The sequence below is a fragment of the Oncorhynchus nerka genome, linkage group LG15 (assembly GCF_034236695.1).
Source record: "Oncorhynchus nerka isolate Pitt River linkage group LG15, Oner_Uvic_2.0, whole genome shotgun sequence".
In the NCBI taxonomy this organism is placed as follows: Eukaryota; Metazoa; Chordata; class Actinopteri; order Salmoniformes; family Salmonidae; genus Oncorhynchus; species Oncorhynchus nerka.
This window is the reverse complement of record NC_088410.1, coordinates 17,498,846-17,514,024: the sequence shown is the minus strand read 5'-3', so window position 1 is coordinate 17,514,024 and position 15,179 is coordinate 17,498,846. Positions and strand designations below refer to the sequence as shown.

At 43.8% G+C, this 15,179-nt stretch overlaps 1 protein-coding gene across 1 annotated transcript; it reads right to left on the bottom strand.

The window, feature by feature from the left end:
- Window positions 1–1,489: 1,489 nt before the first annotated feature.
- LOC115126459 (sialoadhesin-like) lies at window positions 1,490–8,963 on the bottom strand. The gene is made up of 9 exons (XM_065000667.1): window positions 8,874–8,963; window positions 4,501–4,899; window positions 3,897–4,238; window positions 3,572–3,795; window positions 2,930–2,966; window positions 2,277–2,540; window positions 1,987–2,077; window positions 1,825–1,876; window positions 1,490–1,729 (listed from the first exon to the last, which is right to left on the bottom strand). Exons 1-9 carry the CDS (start codon window positions 8,926–8,928, stop codon window positions 1,490–1,492), a joined length of 1,704 nt encoding a protein of 567 aa, XP_064856739.1. The 5' UTR covers window positions 8,929–8,963.
- Window positions 8,964–15,179: the final 6,216 nt, after the last annotated feature.

Here is a 15,179-nt window from a genome sequence, read left to right as displayed (position 1 = left end):
CAAGGGGTCTGAATACTTTCTGAAAGCTCTGTAAGATATAACTGGAACTCAAGGTTTCCTACGTCAGCAATACTACATTTTTCAACGTAAAATATATATAAAAAATGTTAAGGTCCCTTTCTAATTCATAACTGTTTCAAAGTCACAACTGACTCTAGATCAGAACTCCTACTCTGAGTGTGAATAGAGTCGTCCTGTGTCTCAGTTGGTACAGCATGGAGCATGGGTTCAATTCCTGCTGGGACTTTCCCTACGAAAAGTGTTTTCAAAAATGACTGTAATGACTTGGATAAAAGTGTCTACTATTATGAACTGGGTAGTTTTGGCCCTGGATGCTGATTGGCTGAAACAGCATTTCAGAAGTCTATACTGTATATCAGACAATATACCACGGGTATGACGTAAAAATACTTGTTTACTGTTCTATTTATGTTGTTAACCAGTTTAAAATAAGCCGTGGAACAGTATGTTGGTCATATACCACAAACACCTGAAGTGCCTTGTTGCCATTATAAAGTTAAGCAATAAGGCCTGAGGAGGTGTGGAATATGGCCAATATACTACCGCTAAGGGCTGTTCTTATGCACAATGCAACGCGGAGTGCTTGGATGCAGCCCTTAGCCGTGGTATATTGGCCACGTACCACAACCCACACGTACCACAAACATAGAGGTGCCTTATTTTAAACTGGTTACCAATGTCCTTAGACCAGTAAATACAAATGTTAATACCCATGGTATACGGTCTGGTATACCACGCCTGTCAGCTAATCAGCATTCAGGGCTCAAACCACCCAGTTTATAATGGGCAATATTCCACACCTCCACAGGCATTATATCACTTAGTTTAGATATACAGGTCCAGATACACAGTTATTGTCAAACTTCTTCTGTTCAGGTCTTCTTGGTTCTGGGTTTGTTGTGTTCGGGTCTTCTTGGTTCTGGGTTTGTTGTGTTCGGGTCTTCTTGGTCCTGGGTTTGTTGTATTCGGGTCTTCTTGGTTCTGGGTTTGTTGTGTTCGGGTCTTCTTGGTTCTGGGTTTGTTGTGTTCGGGTCTTCTTGGTCCTGGGTTTGTTGTATTCGGGTCTTCTTGGTTCTGGGTTTGTTGCGTTCAGATCTTCTTGGTTCAGGGTTTGTTGACTGTACTGTAGAGAACAGAGGAGTCCTCCTCAGCTGCTTGTGCTGCTGCGGGTCTGAAGAGAGAAATGAAACAAAGACAGCGTCCCAAATGGTGGCACCCTATAGGGCTCTGTCTAAAGTAGTGCACTAAATAGGGAATAGGGTGCCATTTGGAACAGAAGAACAGTTCCTAAAAACAATCATCACGTCACTCCCTCATTTTAGACATGTCATCGTAACTGTCCTGAGATGTCCATTGTTGGGTTCATAGTTTGGGTTCATAGTGTTCACTAAGGGTCAACTGTTTTGCTTATTGATGACAAATCCTACAATAAACTGCAGCATATGAATGACCTTAATGCAGAATATGCTCACCGGGTGGCAGCACTGGGGAGGTTGAAATTCAGAGCAGCGTACTGGACATCCTCATCCTCTTTCTGGGGCTGAGACACTTGGACGGTGGAGTACAGAAGCACTTCCTGGTTTTTGGAGCCAGAGAAGTAGACGCTGGCGTAGTGAACATCCTCCTGGTTTTCTGTGTCAGCTGTCTGTGTTGCAGTAGAGTTCATGGCCATGTTTGAGATGTTGTCATACACTGGACTAGAGTCTCCCTGATGGAGAGAGAGGACAGACAACATGAGGAGTGGAAATGTTCCACAAAGAATACACAGTCATCACAGTCTCCTTCTGATTCCAACAGACTCACCTGTCCAACGTCTGCTGTGTCTCTTGTGTTGGTGGGTTTGGAGGCCGTCTTCCTGTTTTGCACATTAATTAATAAATACATTACTTCATAAATGAAGTTAACAACAAATCAGAGGGCTACATTTAAATAATGAACAACATGATAATATGCATTTTCACTCACCTGAACCACATGAGTCCAGAGAGACAGAGGATGACAACCAGAACAACCACTATGATTCCTACAGCTGCAGTCAGAACTGAGGTTTGTTTCCCTATAATAAAATATGGATGATATGAGTACATGGCATTATATAATTAACTAAAAATAAACTATAATACAGGACATTAATGCAATACTTGTTAAGGGATCTTATAACCCAATGTATAGTTATAACCTAAGGTGTAATAAGCCAAAACATAATGATTAAGATTAGATTGAAACATGTAGGTTTGTACTGAGATGTATTTTACCTGCTACAATGATCATCAGAGCTGTAGAGTTCATAGATCCTCTTCCATTCTGGGCCTCACAGTAATATTCTCCTCTGTCCTCAGAGATGATGTTAGTGATGCTGTAACTCTGTCCTGATGCTTTTGGTGAGGTTACGTTCTTCTTGTACCAGGTGTATTTATCCACAGGTGGGTTGGCATCACTGCTGCAGGTCAGATTCACTGAACTGCCCTCCACTATTTCACCAGAGGGACTGACTGACACTGAGGTGTTCTTTGGAGCATCTAGTAAAGCAGAATTTGTCAGAGGTTTAGGATTGTTGTATACTACCTCAAATGACATCATGTCAAAAATAAATTATATCTAAAGTCAGAGAACTGTCTAAATCTATCACTCACTTATCTAAAACTATCACTTACACAAAACATGAACAATAATACATTTGGAGATACTTTAGGACTTGAGTGTCTACTAAACTATTCTTCAAGTGTCGGAGGTACTGAACATTCTAACTATAGACATGCATACATATATGACATTGTCTGTAATTTCTATGTAATGATGAATATTGATAAATAAAGCAGTAATACCCATCTTATTGACCTTAAATGATTGATACTTTCTAAGTATAAGACTATTTTAATTCATAATTAATTAATTCATTAATTCATACAGGTCAGTGTCTTCTGTCCCTCTGCAGCAGGAGTCACCTTCACCTGCAGACCTGAAACAATATGTATAAAACCACATACACCTCTGTGTTAACAGAATGGTTAATATATTTATCCTGTAATTCATTATGATTTACAGTTGTATCATACAGTGTAGTATTACCTGTGACAGACAGAGTTGTTCCTGGGAAACTATGACCCCATTCAAAGTTGTCTGTTTTAAAAGTGAAGCGATACTCAGCTGAGTCCTCCTCTCTCAGATCTGAGATTCTCAGGATGCAGGGATCTTTATATATCTCTTTGTCAGGGTACTTCACACGACCTGCATACCCTGGGTCTGTGGTTAGGTCTTCAGGGGTCGACTTATCACTTCTAAACCAGAATGATGATGTGGTGGAATAATGACCAACATAAGTACAGGATATGTCCACTGTTGACCCCTTCAAGACACATATTCTCCTCTTGGTGTAAGTCACTCTGTTGCATCTCTGACCCTGAACACCTGAAACACAGTGACATAACAAGAGGTCAACAGATTGTATTCTCAGTTCTATCTAGAAATGCTAACAGTTCTCAAGTTCTCAAAATGAAACCAACACACACAGAGGTTAAACAGTATTGTTAATAAAGAAACACTCACACACTGCAGGAGAGAGGAGATCCTCATGACCTTTTACAGCAGAGGAGTAACTATCGTCATAGTTACTGGAGACTGGGTCTTTGTACTGGGGGGAGTTGCTCTCATCTAGATTTTGTCCGTTCCTGTACCAGATATAGATGGGGTTGGGGTTACTCAGAGTACATGTGGTGATACAGGACAGTGTCTTCGACTCTGAACTCCATTTAGGAGTCACCTCCACCTGAGAACCTGAATTAAAGGAGAGCAAAAAAAGAGTATATGGTTCAGAATTGGTTTGAGTTAATTATTAACATCATGATTCTTCAAAACGTTATAATGTGGTATGTTACCTGTGACAGTCAGAGTTGTTCCAGGGAAGCTGTACCCCCATCTTGCCTTATCAGTTGTAAATCTGAACTTGTACTCAGTTGAGTCACTTTCTCTCAGGTCTGTGATTCTCAGGGTGGAGTCCTTTTCTGATTGTCGATGGTATTTCACACTATCTGCATACTCTGGGTTCAGGCTCAGGTCTTTAGTGACACCAGACTCCCATTTGTTGAACCAGGACACTTCTGTGACGTTATGCCAACTGGGATCTGTGTAAAAGCAGGATATGTCCACTGTTGACCCTTTCAAAGCACAGATACTCTGATGGGTGTAAGTCACATTCATACAGCTCTCACCCACAACACCTGAAACAAAATGTAACTGATCAATTCCTGAAACCATAATGAGACTAGTTTCAAGTGTTTTAGATGTATTGGACAGTTTCATTATTGAATAAAAATAAATACATATAAATTATTAATGTCATGACTCAAAACTGTATAATGTGGTATGCATTAGACCTGGAGAAAAAATCAATATCACTGTAAATCCCTTTATCACTGACTTATCACTCTAATACAAAGATGGAAGAAATCCTTTATTATACAGACTATAATACATACACACCACAACAACTGTCAGAACTAATTGTAATTGAACATAAAAACACCTTTACTATACCTGTGACAGACAAAGTGACTCCAGGACTTCCAGAATATTTCCCTCCTTCCTGATCTGTTAGTAATCTGAACTTGTACTCAGCTGAGTCTCTCTCTCTCAGGTCTGTGATTCTCATGGTACAGTCTTTCTTCTTATCTCCATGATACTCCAGATGACCTGCATACTCTGGGTCCTGACCTAGATCTTTAGGTTCTACACTAGTCCCCCATTTAGTGAACCAGAAGGTTGATGTGACTTTACCTCTGGGATATCTGAAAGAGCAGGTCAGATCCACTGTTGACCCCTTCAAGACACAGATACTCTGAGTGGTGTATTTCACACTCCAGCCATCCTGACCCAGTACAACTGAAACACAGTCACACAACATTTACATTTACATTTAAGTCATTTAGCAGACGCTCTTATCCAGAGCGACTTACAAATTGGTGCATTCACCTTATGACATCCAGTGGAACAGTAGTGCATCTAAATCTTTTAAGGGGGGAGAAGGATTACTTTATCCTATCCTAGGTATTCCTTAAAGAGGTGGGGTTTCAGGTGTCTCCGGAAGGTGGTGATTGACTCCGCTGTCCTGGCATCGTGAGGGAGTTTGTTCCACCATTGGGGGGCCAGAGCAGCGAACAGTTTTGACTGGGCTGAGCGGGAACTGTACTTCCTCAGTGGTAGGGAGGCGAGCAGGCCAGAGGTGGATGAACGCAGTGCCCTTGTTTGGGTGTAGGGCCTGATCAGAGCCTGGAGGTACTGAGGTGCCGTTCCCCTCACAGCTCCGTAGGCAAGCACCATGGTCTTGTAGCGGATGCGAGCTTCAACTGGAAGCCAGTGGAGAGAGCGGAGGAGCGGGGTGACGTGAGAGAACTTGGGAAGGTTGAACACCAGACGGGCTGCGGCGTTCTGGATGAGTTGTAGGGGTTTAATGGCACAGGCAGGGAGCCCAGCCAACAGCGAGTTGCAGTAATCCAGACGGGAGATGACAAGTGCCTGGATTAGGACCTGCGCCGCTTCCTGTGTGAGGCAGGGTCGTACTCTGCGGATGTTGTAGAGCATGAACCTACAGGAACGGGCCACCGCCTTGATGTTAGTTGAGAACGACAGGGTGTTGTCCAGGATCACGCCAAGGTTCTTAGCGCTCTGGGAGGAGGACACAATGGAGTTGTCAACCGTGATGGCGAGATCATGGAACGGGCAGTCCTTCCCCGGGAGGAAGAGCAGCTCCGTCTTGCCGAGGTTCAGCTTGAGGTGGTGATCCGTCATCCACACTGATATGTCTGCCAGACATGCAGAGATGCGATTCGCCACCTGGTCATCAGAAGGGGGAAAGGAGAAGATTAATTGTGTGTCGTCTGCATAGCAATGATAGGAGAGACCATGTGAGGTTATGACAGAGCCAAGTGACTTGGTGTATAGCGAGAATAGGAGAGGGCCTAGAACAGAGCCCTGGGGGACACCAGTGGTGAGAGCACGTGGTGTGGAGACGGATTCTCGCCACGCCACCTGGTAGGAGCGACCTGTCAGGTAGGACGCAATCCAAGCGTGGGCCGCGCCGGAGATGCCCAACTCGGAGAGGGTGGAGAAGAGGATCTGATGGTTCACAGTATCGAAGGCAGCCGATAGGTCTAGAAGGATGAGAGCAGAGGAGAGAGAGTTAGCTTTAGCAGTGCGGAGCGCCTCCGTGATACAGAGAAGAGCAGTCTCAGTTGAATGACTAGTCTTGAAACCTGACTGATTTGGATCAAGAAGGTCATTCTGAGAGAGATAGCGGGAGAGCTGGCCAAGGACGGCACGTTCAAGAGTTTTGGAGAGAAAAGAAAGAAGGGATACTGGTCTGTAGTTGTTGACATCGGAGGGATCGAGTGTAGGTTTTTTCAGAAGGGGTGCAACTCTCGCTCTCTTGAAGACGGAAGGGACGTAGCCAGCGGTCAGGGATGAGTTGATGAGCGAGGTGAGGTAAGGGAGAAGGTCTCCGGAAATGGTCTGGAGAAGAGAGGAGGGGATAGGGTCAAGCGGGCAGGTTGTTGGGCGGCCGGCCGTCACAAGACGCGAGATTTCATCTGGAGAGAGAGGGGAGAAAGAGGTCAGAGCACAGGGTAGGGCAGTGTGAGCAGAACCAGCGGTGTCGTTTGACTTAGCAAACGAGGATCGGATGTCGTCGACCTTCTTTTCAAAATGGTTGACGAAGTCATCTGCAGAGAGGGAGGAGGGGGAGGGGGAGGAGGATTCAGGAGGGAGGAGAAGGTTGCAAAGAGCTTCCTAGGGTTAGAGGCAGATGCTTGGAATTTAGAGTGGTAGAAAGTGGCTTTAGCAGCAGAGAGAGAAGAGGAAAATGTAGAGAGGAGGGAGTGAAAGGATGTCAGGTCCGCAGGGAGGCGAGTTTTCCTCCATTTCCGCTTGGCTGCCCGGAGCCCTGTTCTGTGAGCTCGCAATGAGTCGACGAGCCACGGAGCGGGAGGGGAGGACCGAGCCGGCCTGGAGGATAGGGGACATAGAGAGTCAAAGGATGCAGAAAGGGAGGAGAGGAGGGTTGAGGAGGCAGAATCAGGAGATAGGTTGGAGAAGGTTTGAGCAGAGGGAAGAGATGATAGGATGGAAGAGGAGAGAGTAGCGGGGGAGAGAGAGCGAAGGTTGGGACGGCGCGATACCATCCGAGTAGGGGCAGTGTGGGAAGTGTTGGATGAGAGCGAGAGGGAAAAGGATACAAGGTAGTGGTCGGAGACTTGGAGGGGAGTTGCAATGAGGTTAGTGGAAGAACAGCATCTAGTAAAGATGAGGTCGAGCATATTTCCTGCCTTGTGAGTAGGGGGGGGGAAGGTGAGAGGGAGAGGTCAAAAGAGGAGAGGAGTGGAAAGAAGGAGGCAGAGAGGAATGAGTCAAAGGTAGACGTGGGGAGGTTAAAGTCGCCCAGAACTGTGAGAGGTGAGCCGTCCTCGGGAAAGGAGCTTATCAAGGCATCAAGCTCATTGATGAACTCTCAGAGGGAACCTGGAGGGCGATAAATGATAAGGATGTTAAGCTTGAAAGGGCTGGTAACTGTGACAGCATGGAATTCAAAGGAGGCGATAGACAGATGGGTAAGGGGAGAAAGAGAGAATGACCACTTGGGAGAGATGAGGATCCCGGTGCCACCACCCCGCTGACCAGAAGCTCTCGGGGTGTGCGAGAACACGTGGGCAGACGAAGAGAGAGCAGTAGGAGTAGCAGTGTTGTCTGTGGTGATCCATGTTTCCGTCAGTGCCAAGAAGTCGAGGGACTGGAGGGAGGCATAGGCTGAGATGAACTCTGCCTTGTTGGCCGCAGATCGGCAGTTCCAGAGGCTACCGGAGACCTGGAACTCCACGTGGGTCGTGCGCGCTGGGACCACCAGATTAGGGTGGCCGCGGCCACGCGGTGTGGAGCGTTTGTATGGTCTGTGCAGAGAGGAGAGAACAGGGATAGACAGACACATAGTTGACAGGCTACACAAGAGGCTACGCTAATGCAAAGGAGATTGGAATGACAAGTGGACTACACGTCTCGAGTGTTCAGAAAGTTAAGCTTACGTAGCAAGAATCTTATTGACTAAAAATGATTAAAATGATACAGTACTGCTGAAGTAGGCTAGCTGGCAGAGGCTACGTTGTTGACTATGTAGGCTAGCTGGCAGTGGCTGCGTTGTTGACACTACACTAATCAAGTCGTTCCGTTGAGTGTAATAGTTTCTACTGTGCTGCTATTCGGGGCTAGCTGGCTAGCTAGCAGTGTTGATTACGTTACGTTGCGTTAAAAGAACGACAATAGCTGGCTAGCTAACCTAGGAAATCGCTCTAGACTGCACAATTATCTTTGATACAAAGACGGATATGTAGCTAGCTATGTAGCTAGCTACGATCAAACAAATCAAGCCGTTGTACTGTAATGACATGAAATGAAAAATGTGATACTACCTGTGGAGCGAAGCGAAATGCGACCGGATTGTTGAGTTCGGAAGTTCTGTTCGGTAGACGTTGGCTAGCTGTTGGCTAGCTAGCAGTGTCTCCTACGTTAAGGACGACAAATAGCTGGCTAGCTAACCTCGGTAAACAACACAATGGTATCAGAATGAAGACAAGGTATATTGGCTCACACTGAAGGTAGGGTTTGTCCACACTTTGTTGCCATAGTTCCTGATTTGAGTGTGAATGGAAACCACAGATAAGCATCACTCAGTGAGGTGTGAAAGATAACTATTTAAAGTGAAGTGGCGACTCCTAACAGAACACACCAGAATAACATTATGATTCTTATCCTTTTAGAAATGTCTGTAGATTGATAAACAGAGTGATTAAAAGATAAGAATGAGACCATACCTGCTACAGACCAGAGAAAGACCACCAACACACTTCCTGCTGTTCTCAAGGCCATTGTTGCATCTCCCACCCTGCAGTCTTAGAAACATAAACAACAACTCACTCTATAGCTGGTGAATAACTTCACCTGATACATTGAAGTATAAACTGTAAATTGGGTCCAGGGCCTCCATACTGAAAATGAACCAGACTCATATTGTGTTGTATTGTATTGTGCTATATGGTTGTCTATGTGAATACTGTTGGTCTGTAAGTCTATTTCACTATGTATGTAATACTGACCTGAGTCCTAGGACCATGTCCCAGGACTACCTGACATGATGACTCCTTGCTGTCTCCAGTCCACCTGGCCATGCTGCTGCTCCAGTGTCAACTCTTCTGCCTTACTATTATTCGACCATGCTGGTCATTTATGAATATTTGAACATCTTGGCCATGTTCTGTTATAATCTCCACCCGGCACAGCCAGATGAGGACTGGCCACCCCACATAGCCTGGTTCCTCTCTAGGTTTCTTCCTAGGTTTTGGCCTTTCTAGGGAGTTTTTCCTAGCCACCGTGCTTCTACACCTGCATTGCTTGCTGTTTGGGGTTTTAGGCTGGGTTTCTGTACAGCACTTTGAGATATCAGCTGATGTACGAAGGGCTATATAAATAAATTGGATTTGATTTGATTTGATTTAATATGTGTGATGTGTTGCATGTCTTTAACGTCCCTTTTTCAGGACCCTGTCTTTCAAAGATAATTCGTAAAAATCCAAATAACTTCATAGATCTTCATTGTAAAGGGTTTAAACACTGTTTCCCATGATTGTTCAATGAACCACAAACAATTAATGAACATGCACCTGTGGAACGGTCGTTAAGACACCAACAGTTTATAGACTATATGCAATTAATGTCATAGTTATGAAAACTTAGGACACTAAAGAGGCCTTTCTACTGACTCTGAAAAACACCAAAAGAAAGATGCCCAGGGTCCATGCTCATCTGTGTGAACGTGCCTTAGGCATGCTGCAAGGAGGCATGAGGACTGCAGATGTGGCCAGGGCAATAAATTGCAATGTCCGTACTGTGAGATGCCTAAGACAGCGCTACAGGGAGACAGGATGGACAGCTGATCGCCCTCGCAGTTGCAGACCACATGTAACAACACCTGCACAGGATCGGTACAACCGAACATCACACCTGCGTGACAGGTAAAGGATGGCTACAACAGCTGTCCGAGTTACATCAGGAACGCACAATCCCTCCAACAGTGCTCAGACTGTCGGCAATAGGCTGAGAGAGGCTGGACTGAGGGCTTGTTGTTCGGTTGTAATGCAGATTCTCATCAGACATCACCGGCAACAACGTCGCCTATGGGCACAAACCCACCGTCGCTGGACCAAACAGGACTGGCAAAAAGTGCTCTCACTGATGAGTCACGGTTTTGTCTCACCAGGGGTGATGGTCGGATTCACGTTTATTATCGAAGGAATGAGTGTTACACTGTACTCTGGAGCAGGATCGATTTCGAGGTGGAGGGTCCATCATAGTCTGGGGCGATGTGTCATAGCATCATCGGACTGAGCTTGTTGTCACTGCAGGCAATCTCAACGCTGTGTGTTACAGGGAAGACATCCTCCTCCCTCATGTGGCACCCTTCCTGCAGGCTCATCTTGACAGGACCCTCCATCATTACAATGCCACTAGCCATACTGCTCATTCTGTGCGTGATTTCATGCAAGACAGGAATGTCAGTGTTCTGCCGTGGCCAGCGAAGAGCCCATTGAGCACGTCTGGGACTTGTTGGATCGGAGGGTGAGGGCTAGGGCAATTCCTCCCAGAAATGTCTGGGAACTTGCAGGTGCCTTGGTGGAAGAGTGGGGTAACATCTCACAGCAAGAACTGGCCAATCTGATGCAGTCCATGTGGAGGAGATGCACTGCAGTACTTATTGCAGCTGGTGGCCACACTAGATACTGACTGTTACTTTTTATTTTGACCCCCCCTTTGTTCAGGGACACATTATTCCATTTCTGTTAGTCACATGTCTGTGGGAATTGTTCCGTTTATTTCTCAGTTGTTGAATATAGTTATGTTCATGCATATTGGAGCTCGAAGCCTGACATGTTCACTGAGATGTTCAATTACACCTGCAACCCTGTGCATGTGACTATTAAACTATCTGAATCTTTATTATTTTCCCCTAACCCCACCTCCCCTCCTATAATTGGAGTTAACTAATGACAAACAACACAGACAAAATGTTGTGTTACTATCCTGGTGGGGACCAAAACATCTATTCCCATTAAAAATGTTTTTCCTAACTACTAACCCTAATCTTAAACCTAACCTTAACCCTTAAACCTAAGCCTAACTTGTAATCCTAACCCTCAACCAAAAATAACATTTTCCTTGCGGGGACCTATGAAATGTACCTACTTGTCCAACTTTTCCTTGTTTTACTGTCCTAGTAAAACCATACAAACACACGCACGCACGCACGCACGCACGCACACACGCACACACGCGCACACACGCACACACGCACACACGCACACACACGGCTATTGACTGTAGTTTAGGACTGTATTATTCTTTGTATGGTGAGGTCTGTTGTGAGTAAGTAGGATTGCAGTGTAAATTGAAAATGGACCAAAATCAGCACAGTTGCAATTCTTCTTTTGAGGAGTGGACCTACATTTTAAAAACAGGCAAAATGTGACTAAATCCCATCACTCCTCATCAGCTGCATCATAGTGGTACTGAAGGTTCCAGTGTTCTAGACTAGAGGACTCCCTACTGGCATCTCAACATTACTGCAGCCTCCTTTCTTCATACGATGTCCTTATTCATTTTGGTAGTAATATAATGCCTCTGTCATATTCTGTTACACTGGGTTGCATCCCAAATGGCACCCTATGTGCCCTGGTCAAAAGTAGTACACTATTTAGGGAATAGGGTGCCATTTGGGACACAGCCACGGTTGGCCATTGTGTACAGTACTGGTACCTAATAATAATATCCTCAATAATGTTGGGCTAATAACAACATAAGAAACTGGAAATGAATCAGATAGAATGGTGAAATACAGCACTGGCTAGTACTTGACCAAGTAACATTTAAGCACACAAACACTGATGTCTATAGTAGTATAAGCCACTATCATATTCTGTTACACTGTTGGCCCTTATGTACAGCAGAGGAGGCTGGTGATAGAAGGAGATGTGCTGCGGTGGATGCTATTTTGTGTTTTTATGCTGGTCTTAACTTGTTTTTGTTCTTAAAACTTGTTAGAGCTAGGGGTTCCACTACAACAGTAATTGTGACTTTGTCAAGTTAACAGTTTAGTTTTTCACTAGTTTATCTAATGTATTTCCAGTGAGTTATGTTGTTAAAATGTCTCTGTCATCATTTTATATGGCCGAAACAGATTCTAAACATCAGAATAGTGATCACTAAACTTGATTTGGATTAAAATTTCTACTTCAACGAGTCTGCAACTTTGGACATTCTGCTTACTTCGGACCAGACCCTGATACCCGGCAACAGAGAGTCAAACGAGCAGGCATCCTGAGGAGACTACGTCGTGGATCAAATAGAACCCCAAATAGACCAACAAACTGGAAGAGCTCGAGACTAACCTGTCAACGGGACCTGAACAAAACTGTAATATATGTTTCTCAGAGTCGTGGCTGAACGAGGACATGGATATACGCTGTTAGAAAACAAAATGGTGCTATCTAGAACCTAAAAGGGTCATTTGTCTCTCCCCATAGGATAACACTTTGAAGAACCCTTTATCTTTCCAAGTAGAACATTTTTCGATTCCATGTAGGACCCTTTCCACAGAGGGTTCTACATGTAACACAAAAAGGTTCTACCTGGAAACAAAAATAATTCTACCTAGAACCAAAAAGGGTGGTCCTATGGGGATGTCGTGACATTGTATTAGTTAATGTGACGACTGTTGCTCATCGAATGATTAAAGGTTTCTTATTGCGTGATTAAATGAATCAAGAAATTATTAACTCATTAACCCGGGGCACCATTGGTAAATTTGTTTAATTGAGTTTGTATTTCCCAAATTAACTCAAAGAATATCAGAATATTGATTTTACAACAGTCGCTAATTAATCAGTTTCCTCTACAGTCTCGTTCTGAACGTCGCATAATCCGGGAATCTGCACGGACCCGGGTCTCACCAATGAGTTCGGACCACACCAATCTTAGTTGAGTATTTATTTACTAAAAAGCTAAAATGATGATAAAAGATGCACATACACAAAAACACATTATAGGCTATTGATTAGAACTTAGTATAACGGGCCAACACACTATGGCACATGTTACCCAAAATGGGGATTTAAAAGAGAGAGAAAAAGAGAAAGTACCCGAGAGAAATATACATTTGGGTGAATTTCTCAGCTATGCTTAATTTAACCCTTGCCCCAAACTGCCGCTCTTATGGGTCAGAATATAATGATGTAATTACATGTGGGAGGTCTCAGATGGGAAGTTCCGTGTGGACCGTTTAGGCTTCTCAATGACGCACTTCTCTGGCGCAACTCTCTAGTTGTCCTCACAATGTCAGTGTCCTTTTTGGCTTAGTGGTCTGTTTCCTAGCCCTTGCTCTGGAAGGGGTCTTCTGAGGACAGACAGCTCTGTAGCTCAGAGCTCACAGCGTAGGAATGAAACAGTGTAGATACCACAATTCGATGGAGAGTGGAGGCTAGGTGGTCCTTGATTTCATCTGATTAGACACAGCTACTCATCTGTAGCTTGGGTAGAAACATATTTCTTTGTCTTCAAACTTGGGTTGAGTTTTGGGTTAGTTTACTTTTTTAGACCTCGGCTGCAGCTTGGGTCACTTAGTCTGATATGTTTATTCTTCACTCACAGGTTTAATAACCTCGGGTCAGAAGTGGGCGTAACCGCCTTTAGGCCAATTCTCTGGGCGTACCAAGTCAACTTCTTAAGGTATAGGGGGCAGCATTTTCACTTTTGGATAAATAGCGTGCCCAATTTCAACTTCCTGCTACTCATGCCAAGAATATAAGATATGCATTTTTATTAGTAGATTTGGATAGAAAACACTCTGAAGTTTCTAAAACTGTTTGAATCATGTCTTTGAGTATAACAGAACCTATGTAGCAGGCAAAGCCCTAAGGACAAACCTTTCAGATTTTTTTTTAGGTCTCTGTCTGTTCAGTGAGTTTAGATTAATTAGGAGTTCGTTTTCAGTTCCTACCGCTTCCACTAGATGTCACCAGTCTTTGGAATTTGGTTGAGGTTATTTCTTTGAGAAATGAAGAAGTACGGCCATCTTGGAAATGGGTAACACTGTTGAGAGTTGCGCAAGACTTGAAAAGTAGCTTTGTTTGTTGTCTTCCTGTAATGAACACAGATAGACCCGTCTTCAATTTGATCGATTATTAACGTTTAAAAATACCTAAAGTTGTATTACAAAAGTAGTTTGAAATGTTTTAGCAAAGTTTACAGGTAACATTTGAGATATTTTGTAGTGATGTTGCGCAAATTGGAAGCTGTTTTTTTCTGGATCAAACGCGCCAAATAAATGGACATTTTGGATATATATGGACGGAATTAATCGAACAAAGGGACCAATTGTGATGTTTATGGGACATATTGGAGTGCCAACAAAAGAGGCTCGTCAAAATGTTAGGCATGTTTTATATTTTATTTCTGCGTTTTGTGTAGCGCCTGCAGGGTTGAAATATGCTCTTTGTTTACTGTTGTTTACTGTTGTGCTATCATCAGATAATAGCTTCTTATGTTTTCGCTGAAAAGCCTTTTTAAAATCTGACATGTTGGCTGAATTCACAATGAGTGTAGCTTTAATTTAGTATCTTACATGTGTGATTTAATGAAAGTTAGATTTTTATATCGTTTTATTTTAATTTGCCACGCTGCATTTTCCCTGGTTATTGACCAAGTGGGACGCAAGCATCCCCTATCCTAGAGAGGTTAAGAGGCAAGGTCTAGATTTGACTCAAATCCAATTTTAGACAACTAACTTCACATTTCATCTTCACCAAAACATTCTCTTTGATTTGGACATTTTCCACACAACGTACAATGTATAAACATCAAAAATATACTAGGAAAACTCTTAACGTTACAATGTTTTTGTAATAACGCCATCTATTAACCCTTCATAACTAAACAAAAATGACATACATTTTCATATTCCATCTATCGTCGTGACCACCATTGTGGCTGACGGAAACCATTGATCCAAAGTCCCTTTATTTCATGTTTAATGTTCTGAGGCTGGTTCTCCATAGGGAGAGGACAAAGGA